Source organism: Chaetura pelagica, unplaced genomic scaffold (genome assembly GCF_000747805.2).
Source record: "Chaetura pelagica isolate M959 unplaced genomic scaffold, ChaPel_1.0 scaffold591, whole genome shotgun sequence".
NCBI classification, from domain to species: Eukaryota; Metazoa; Chordata; class Aves; order Apodiformes; family Apodidae; genus Chaetura; species Chaetura pelagica.
Window position 1 is genome coordinate 419,817 of NW_009951959.1, and position 10,274 is coordinate 430,090.

At 37.7% G+C, this 10,274-nt stretch overlaps 1 protein-coding gene across 1 annotated transcript in view; it reads left to right on the forward strand.

Moving 5' to 3' along the window:
- LOC104391497 (spectrin alpha chain, non-erythrocytic 1) overlaps positions 1–10,274 on the forward strand; it is a 23,399-nt gene continuing 13,125 nt past the window's right edge. Inside the window, exons 1-5 of the mRNA XM_010000815.1 lie at positions 1–33; positions 5,544–5,783; positions 6,415–6,540; positions 8,987–9,127; positions 10,258–10,274. Coding sequence (XP_009999117.1) covers positions 1–33; positions 5,544–5,783; positions 6,415–6,540; positions 8,987–9,127; positions 10,258–10,274 — 557 coding nt within the window. The remainder of the gene's footprint in view (positions 34–5,543; positions 5,784–6,414; positions 6,541–8,986; positions 9,128–10,257) is intronic.

Sequence of the window (10,274 nt, forward strand, 5' to 3'; positions counted from 1 at the left end):
ATGTTGTCATCGTTTCGTAAAGTCAAAGTCCAGGTATTTTTACATAATGCATGAAATGTCATCGACATACCTGCCTGCCTTTATTGCAATGACCTGTTTGTCACAAAAAAACATTTGTTTGAGAGTTTGTTCTATACAATGGGTGCATTAATTGTACTTCAGTATGGAGTTTGATCTGCCTTTCCTTAATACTTTGAATTTCCTAATTTCTGTCTGTGATGCATGATGTGTGAACATTTTACATTTGATACAGCTTGCTATGTTTGGTTTTGCTGTGGATTAATTTTCTAAGGGATTTTTGTTTTAAAAAGTACTTGGGCAGCATCTTTTTACTTACAGCATCTGAAAACCAACCATGCTAAAATTTACATTGTAGAACATAATACATTTGAACTGGGCTTTAATTATTGTTCCATAATCCTGGTGGTGTTGTGGTGTAACCGTCTATACATCCGTGTCGTTTTCGATGCAGTGGTGGTAGAATAAATAGGTTGTGTGGATTAGACTTCAGTGGGTAACACAAGCAACTGGATTTTATTTGGAAATTACAGTAATGTAAATGTTTATTCTACAATTAAAATTACAATGAGAAGATAACAAATGGGAATGTTGAGGTTAATTATACAGTATCACATTACCTGGGAACTCTGCATTTCTGCAGTGCAGTCAAGGTAATTTGCTTTCTCAGGAGTCTCAGCAGAGTGCAGTCCTTGCCAGCCCTGCGTAGTTTTATCAAAGGCCTCTGGTGATGTTAAAGACAACAGAAAGATGATAAAAACCCTTGTACTTTAAGGTATCGTATTCAGATAGGCAATTCAACTGCTCTTATTTGAATAATGGAATAAAATCTTAAGACTAAATGCCTAAAAATGCACAGGTCTTTAATCGCCCATATTTCAGAAATGAATTGTTAAGGCTGTTCACAAACTCTCTAATCAGCCTAAATCACTAGCTTTGCAGACTGCTTTAATTTGAACATAATTTACCTTTCTTTTTTTTCTTTAATGCTACCGTTTCTTATGTCCCTGTAATGCCTTCTTAAATTTTGGGGCTTGTTTTATTTTTACCAGTGCTGCAGTTAATCTGTATGAGTCTGCAGCAGTAAGTAGTAGCTTTGAGACATCTGCAGCGCTTAACTTGTTTTTCTGGCTTGGAATTTGTAGAGGTTTGAGGCTGTAGGTGACCTTCCTTAACAGAAACCAGGAGTATTTGGACACGGGGTTCTGGCTGCACCCTTAAATTTTAATAACAAACCAAATCACTGGGCATTAATTTTGTCTCAATAGAGTTGTAAATCTCTCGTATGGGTTGTATGATATGACATCCTCAGTTACTTCTTTGTAACACAATATGTTCATGCAGTTCCCTTCACAGAAGCAGCAGCCAGTGCTGTGCATACTTTCCAGAGGGATTATCTTTTTATTTACCTACAGTACTAGCACCTACTCACTTAGTACTAAATTGAGAGGCCATGATGTTTTTGTGTTTGAGAACTGTGAGACTTCTTCCCTAGCATTTTGAGGAAGTTAGGAACAGGTGAAATGAAAGCTGGAAAAGTGTCTGTTGTTTGTTTGGTTTTTTTTCTCCTTCCTTTGTCCTTTCCTTTTGAAGGTTATTTTTACATCCAATATTAGCATTTAGATTTTTTTGCTTAGAGAAGAAAGATCAGCAATACTTTTCCATCCCATAGGAGGGAGTAGCCAATATCAGTTAAACATTCTTTTGACAAGGCTCACAATGCAGAGTGGTGATGAACACCAAAAAAAAAGCATCAAGCTGCTGTTGTGAGAGTAGCTGGGAAGCAGGGAGTGTTTTGGCTGGGGAAGAAGTCCTGTTCCAGGCTACTGCTGTGGTTCTGTATGCTGAATATTTCATAGAATCATAGAATGGTTTGTGTTGGAAGGTAATGCACATTGGGACTTGTCTTAAGAGAAAGTAGTTATTTTACCGCATCTTAAGAGAAAGTAATGATTTTGTTACATCTTAAGATAGTGATCTTTATCTATCAGATTACTTTTTCAGGCAAAGGAGTTTAAATTCTTTAAGCTTCATGTATTTGTTGTTTTTTTTTAAATGCACTCAAATATTCTGTATAGCACTGGATGTGTATTAACTTTAAGTTTTTAAATCCCTGAAAGCATGTTTTGACAAGGGAAATGCTGACAGCTCTGCTCTGTGTCTGTCTGGGTGGCACTGCTGTAATTCCTGTTTAACCCACCTCGGTGCTGCTGCTTCCCCAACTTCAATGGTGTTGCTGACATCATGGTAGTTGCACTGCAGTGTCTATAAATATCTGCACTTGTATATTACCAGGAAAATTTTAATGCACCCTTACGCATAACTTGTGTCAGGAAGGGGAAGGCTAATCATTTTAGCTTGAAGGATGAGAGTAATAACTTCTTTTGGGGGGTGTTTTTGTCTTAAATGAATTTTTTTCCTGGTTGGTTGGTTTTTGTTTCTTTCTTAAATGCCACCACAATGGTGCGGTGCAAAGAACTGTATCTGGTTATTTTTTTTAGTTAGACATTAGCTGAAAAGTGGTTTTCTGAACTTCAGTCTTACAGCATTAAAGTGCAGTGGCAAATGCTTTGGGGACAGTTAGGACCTGCTGGTTTGGGGACATCTTTGCAGTGACGCCTGCCTGGGCTGTGTCCTGCCCTGGGAAAGGGCCGGCCCTGCTGCAGCTCCTGGCACCGCCTGGAATGTTCGCTCTGCCCGACCTTATCAGGCAGCAGCAGCAGCGACCTGGGGAACGTTGTCTCTCTGCACAGCAGCAGGGACGGGGCCGCTTATCTGGGCTCTGCCTGGGCACCCACATCCCAGTGTCAGCTGTTTTTCACGTTTTTAACCTGAAGCATTAAAAGGTATAAAAACCATTGAGCGCAATTTCTTGATGGCAGTTCTCTTGCATGGCATGCAGAGGTGTATCCTAGATGCTTTTGAACAATGCAGTTGAACCAAGAAGGTTTAGAAACATCTTGGAGAACTGCTTGATGTTCTGGGGGTATACTGCAGTTGGAGTGTGAAAACACCAGAGTTAGACTGCACCATCCTGCAGCATCCATGACTTTTGAGTTCAGAGCTCCCCAGCGACTGCTGATTGTGCTCTGGCAGAGCACAGACTTGCTGACGTCAGCTGATCTGCTGCAGGAAAGAACAGTCTATTATTGCTAGACCAAAGCACTTCTTTTACAATTGACTAGCTGGACTTACTGTAGTTATAAAAGGAGCCTTTCTTTTAACAAATTCCAGCAAAAAGATGAGCCAGATTGCATGGCTTGTGTGGTGAGAGGCAAACCAGCTACTAAGCTAAATTACAGGAGGTCTCCTGTTTGTTTGTTTTAAAAGGTTAAATAATTTAAATAGTCTAATAATTTAAATATTTTAATAATTCAGACTGATTTAGACTCACTTGGTCTGCAGAGGTTATTTCTAATACTAGGATTCAAGTTGACAGCAAAAGAATATACAGTGTTCTGAAGATGAACTAGGATTTCATTTTCCCCCAGTAATGCTCATCACCAGAACAAGTGGAAGGACAGGGCACAGTTGTGCAGTGCATTTAAACTTAACTGCCACTTTGTTGTTCCTGAACACAATTCAGTTTAAAAGAAGTGTTTTTTGAATTCAGACACTGTGTCAGCACAGGAAGGGAAGTTTTTAGCAATAACTTGGGGAGGAAAAAGGCTGTTTGAAACAGACTTAACTGACACTTTGTTATTCCTGAACACAATTCAGTCTAAAATAAGTGTTGTTGGAATCAGACACACTGTATCAGCACAGGAAGGGAAGTTTTTAGCAATAACTTGCTCTCCAGGACGAAAGCAGTGCTGGAGAGAAGCAGCTGCTTTCTCAGGGAAACAGATCTGTTACTGAGCTCAAGTTATGTGGAGGATTTTGATCTTTTAATACTCAGATGCACTAATCAAGTGGAGCCTTTGGTGCCACTGCCAGATGAAACCTGGACGTCATTTGTATAGGACAGGCTACACAGACTGGTTGGTTGTGTTGTTTTTTTTTTTCCTTGCCCTATTTTGACATTAATTAGTGAAATGCCCAGGCCTGGAAGAGAAAGCAAAGCTGAATTTTTCCTTCCTTCCTTAAACTGCCGCAATGCAGTTGGGGCTCAGAGTTCATAGGAGTAACAACTGCTGCTGGAATGGCTGTCCTGGTGCAGGGTGGGACTGTTGGAAGAGAGCTCAGGAATGTGTGAATTCGCCCCCATATGTTCCTTTCTATCAGATGATCCTTTTATGAGTGCTTGGAAACCAAACAGAAAACATGTCCATATAGATCACTTTCCAACCTGAAGTTTGTCATACAATTATGCAAGATATGTGTCTAATTAAAGCATGCAACTAACTAATGACTAAATAACAATATAATATATAACAATGTATTTTAAATGGTTGCCTCTGTCTTTTAGTATGAAGTTGTAGACTGAGTTTCTTCCCTACCTTCAATAGGATTGATGGGAAGTACATTTAGCTTGATGCTTTCAGAATTTCTAATACAAGCTTTAAATGAGCTATACATGTGAACACTTCTGCATTAAGACATGAATTGCATAATTGCTCAGGCACAGTCGTTGTTTGCAACAGCTTCTTGATATGCAGAGTGAGTTATCAAATAAGTGAGCAAATACCCAAACTCTGATTACAGTAATGATGCTACTTTTAAAATTTGTGTTACAGTTCTGTTCTAAGGCATAGATCTCTTCTTAAAAACCAAATTCCTTTTTGTGAGCTTAGGAACTGGGCATTAAAGGTTATCCGATTGTAACAGAAAGGAGATAAAGCAGAACAGTAGTCAGCTCTGTGGTTACAATAACAGATTTTAGTATATAAAGCAAAGGATTTTCAGTTGAACCAGTCAGAGAAAATCTTGAGTTACATTAAATGCTCCTTGACTAAAGTACTATGAGCTTCTGTACTGACTTTTGAAAGGTCTTGTAGGGAGTGGCAGGGTGGGTTCGTAACTTTTTCAACTAAGAGAACTGAGAGATGTGTCACACACACAGCTGTCTGTGTGTGTATATATATGTGTGTATAATATTTATAGATAAGTATATACAAGTATTTATGTGGACCAGTTTGCTGTTCTTTAAAGAACAGTAATATTCTTACTTTATTTTATCCATATTGAGTACTTTAACTAAAATGTTTCTAGATTTTGTATGTTGTACAAGAAACATGTCTATATATCTACATATATATGTGCACAGAAAGACATTTTTACCACTTGCATCAAACAATTGCATGCTACAGTTTGAGATCACATGGCCTTTATATGACTGCAGCCATATTGCTCTAAAACAAGTAGTTGTTAAATGTCTTTGTAAATATTATTTACCCATTATTTTCTGCTAGAAGTGCACTTTTGTTTATTTATGTCTCTTAATATTTTATATACATACCCACACACACACAGTAAGACTGTAAGTAAACCACATGCAAGTTTCAAAAAGCAGGCTTTTCTTCCATGGATCTCTTCCTACCCTGCCATAGTTTTATAATACAATCAAAATGTTTTGGGGCTTTCAGAAAATGGATCCGAGTGGTGTAAAAGTGTTGGAGACAGCAGAAGATATCCAAGAAAGGCGTCAGCAGGTCCTGGACCGTTACCACAGGTTCAAGGAACTATCTTCTCTAAGGCGCCAGAAACTTGAAGATTCCTATCGATTCCAATTTTTCCAGCGTGATGCAGATGAGCTTGAAAAATGGATCCAAGAGAAACTGCAAATTGCATCAGATGAAAATTACAAAGACCCAAGCAATTTACAGGCAAGTCCTGCTACCATTTTACGTTTCTTCTGCTGTTAATATTAGGGCGTACCCGGTCAATGGGGCTAGAGAGCAAACACATAAATAAATGTAACTTGATCTGAGAGTGGTGAAGGACACATGCAAATACCCACAGCCTTGAAAAGTGTTCTTCAAAAGCCTGGTTTCTGTGCTGATTTAAATGGAATATTTCTAATAATGGATTAGATGCTGAATCAACATAGGAAAAGTTACTCAGTGCAATGTGGTGTAAAAACCAGCTTTATTTAACCCTAGAATTTCTTGGATGCTTCAGCTTTGTGAATAAATGTGAATTAACTCTTTGTTTCCAGAAAAAAAAAGGAGATATGTGTAGAAAATAAACTTGTGTGGGTGGAACTAGCTGATGGGTTGTTAGATGTTTGAACACACTGGTGTACAAGAGCAAACATAATAATGAAATAACTGAAGTTGGGATGTTGGAATCCACTGGTGAAACATATGGCGTGGCTGGGATTTTGGCTGTGCTCTTTTATTGTTTGTTTGTTCGTACTGAATATGCAGAAAATACACTAAAAATCTTGATGCTGGTAAGTGTGGAGAAGGGCTGTGCATCAAATCTCAGTGACATTCTTTGATGTTTTACTTGCAGGGGAAGCTGCAGAAGCACCAAGCCTTTGAAGCTGAGGTGCAGGCCAATTCAGGGGCTATTGTTAAACTGGATGAGACTGGAAATCAGATGATTAATGAAGGCCATTTTGCATCTGAAACCATAAGAGTGAGTTTTAAAACTTTTTTTCTCTCTTTCAGGCTTTTCCTTAAACACTTTGTGCAGATTGCATGGATAACTTTATATTCTAAAACGGTTTTCAAAATGCTACAGGTATTTGATTAGTGAAATCTCAAGAGAATTTGTATTTGTAAAGCTTACAGATGCTTTTCATGAGCACCCAGCTCATATCTTGGTTTGTATCCAGTTCTGGGGTGAACTGTCTGCTAGTGGAGCCCAGGAACTTGGACTGTAAAATCAATAATTCAGAGATGTGTTGAAAGTCACAAGGCAACTGATGAACAATAATATTTGTGGTTCTTCTCAGAATGGCACCTCATCAAGCAGCAGCAAATTCACAAGGCCTGATGTCAGGGGTGCTGATCACTCATTTTATGCTTATATATAGCATTTAAATTTTCTGCAATACTAACTAGAAGTAACACAAGCAGCCATACCAGACATACTTCAGATGTGTAATTTCTATGTGCTCTGGCTCCGATCAGATCTCTAGTGACTTCTCCTTTCTGGTGAAGTTGTACTGACCAAACATTTGAATCTCTTTGAATTTGCATTCCATGCCTTTTTTTGTGAGCTGCAAGTGCAGTTTTCTGTCTGCTTTGTTTATCCAGCAGTGAACATATCCTAGGGCAGCTGCTTCCTCAGTAACAAGCATTAAGCTTTCTTCATATCCTTTTCTGAGATCTGCTTTTGTGTTTCTCTCTAAATCTCCCAACCCAGGTAATGCAATGACAAATGTGGGTTTTTTTAAATCTTTGCTGCTGTGCTAGATAGACTTACATTTGACAGTATTTGAGTGATGATCAATGTTTTAAAAAGTCTGAGCAAACTGTAAGGTTTAAGTAATGACTTGAGAGTTATCTTTTACTCCTTCTCCTGTGCACTTTCATCATCTTCTGATTGTGTTACTGTTTTCTCTCTTAATCTCACACACACGTACATGTGCATACCCCACCAATAAACACTTTTTGTTCTGCTTACCAGCTTCTTTCCTAGGACTCATTTTATATAATCTGCTGTTTCTGGGCCTCAGCTGTTTCAGTGTCAGGCTATGACTGCGTTTTTCTTTAATGCAAAGAAGTCTCCTTAGAATTGTTTAGAGCTGTTTCCTTTATAAAACTTGGATGTGAGCTGTTAGAACTTTTCAATAGGGGAATCCTTTTGAATATTTTTGTAGTGATTACTACAACTGATATATTCATGTTTATCTTTCATTTTAACTAAGAAAAGATGGTGACTAAGAAAAGTAGGGGGTTTTTATACATTATATAGTATTTTAGAAATCTCATTGTGATTGTATAATCTTTACCAGAAATAGAAAAAAACCCCAATGCTTTGCAGTTGAATTATCTTAAATAATACTGTGTCTTTGCTGCTTGATGTAAGTTGTTAATTGTGTTGTGTTTGGAGTGATAATTTGCCTTTTAATGGTTCAGTCCTTCACGCCGTACCGGACTGCCCAGCGCCCCATAGTAACTGCCACCCAAGTTGGGTGCCACATACGAGTAGGTGAAACCTTTGGCTGTGCAGTGCAACTTCTTCTTTGCAATGTCTTCTTTCTTCCTTGGTTGACAATTTTCATTATACTTTTGGATAGTGCAAGGAAAGAGAGTTGGATAAGCTCTTTCCTCCCTTCAACCCTACCTAAGTGAACTTTCTAGAGGGATTAAGTGGGTATCCACCCCTGCTAGACATTCAAAAGCTTCTCTAGCATGACTTTCAAGTTTCAGATCTTGATGAGCAAAGCATTATAGATGATGGGTGGAGCACATACTTTCCTGTTTTGCAAGCTGTGTGCCTGTGTGGGAGTGTAGTTTTTCTTTTAATTGTCTCTAAAATTTATTATTGAAAGAGTGCAGCCAGAGAGAGACTCAATATTAAAGCTGGTAATTGCTCCTGGTATTTCACTATTATGTTACTTAACAATATTGGCTGATTAGTGCTAAGAGAAATGGTTAAAATACCATGAAGTGGCACAAGTTTGACTTTAAACTAAATGTGTTGTCTTAAATAAAAATAAATCCCAAAATGAAGAGAAGATTCCCTTATTGAGAATTGACTTACATGTAAAAGACTGAACAATTGAAGGGAAGAGGAGCAAATACATTGTCTGACTTCACATTAGCATAGAATTTAAATAAAATTTTGTCTGAAAATGTTTACCTCATAGTTGTGTTTACATAACTATTTGATAACTTCATTATTAATGAAAAGTGTTTCAGTATTTCTGATTTTGTGTTGCTACATCATTTGACATAATACAAAAACTAATGACTGGAGATGAAATTGTTTTGAGGTTTTTCTACACTTTATCTAAAGTAATGTTTAGGAAGTACAACTTTGGAGAAAAAAAAATCTTCTGTTAAGATCAGGAAGGGAACAAATCTAACTTTCTCTGATGCAAGATTTTAATGACAACATCCTATTGTTCTAGACTAGGCTGCAGGAGCTGCACCGACTATGGGAACTGCTGTTGGAAAAGATGAGGGAGAAGGGAGTCAAATTGTTGCAAGCACAGAAGCTGGTGCAATACTTGAGGGAATGTGAAGATGTGTTGGACTGGATCAATGACAAGGTATAATTATGTCCTGCCTTTGCTATGTTCTTGATGGGAAATTTGATGTGTCTGTGTGGAAATTTCCTAGCACCATAGAGTTGCTGGTAGTCACAGAGAGCTTTTAGAGGCACCTTTACATTTTATTTAGTTTATTCATATTGCATAAGCAGTAGGACTGCAAACTACCATTCCTTCCTCAGCAGGCACAGAGAAAAGGTACTAGACTAAGGGGAATCCTGCATATTTGAGAGCGTAGTTAAACATAATAAATTCTTTGCTTTGAGGAGACCTTCATTTTTCTCACAGTAATCAAATTCAAGTTTCCTGTAAGGGAAATCCACAACATGTAAATGTTTTTATAAATGTTCTAAATTATCTGTTATAGAAAAGCAGCCAGCCTAACCAGCAAGAAGTGCCTACATAATTACTTGATGATTGGAGTATCTTTAGATACATATTGTAAGGACATTAGCTGCAGAAGAACTATTGACTCTTCTTTGAACTCTGAAGGAAAAAAAACCACAAACCACACTATCAAGAAAAAAAAAGCCACTCCATAATCATAGAGGTTTTCTTAATGATGGTTTGTTCTTTTGTGTCACTGTGGGTTCCAACTGTAAACCCTGCATAACTGTTAATATGACTGCACTTTTCATCAAGAAATCTTGCATCAGAAGCCTACAGGAGATGCCCATAGACCATCTAAACATGTCAACAAATTCTGGTCACTGTGTATACTCCAACATAGCATGGGCAATTATTTTGTAGTTTTAAAAGTATGTTTTTTCTGTGCATATTTTCTTGCAGTAATTTAGGTGGTTGTAGTAGTAGTGATTGCTGTCCACAGAATGGAAAACATATGGTAGGAGAAATAGTCATAGTCAATAACTTGAAAAATTAATAAGGATAAGCAAGATGAAAAAATAATCCCTTTAGTGATCTTGCATGTTTTCTGCAGTAATGGACATATATTGGGGGGAGAGGAGGAGAAATGGAGTTCAGTGCAGGAAACGTTGTGGTTCTGAATCTGACTTTAAACACAGTGATTGTAACTGTCTTTGACCTGTTCAAAATTAGGATAGTTTGCTTCCTGATTTTTAGTAGTGATTTCCCATACTGACATTTGCTTTTTTTCTTTGATGTCTTAGGAAGCAATAGTGACCTC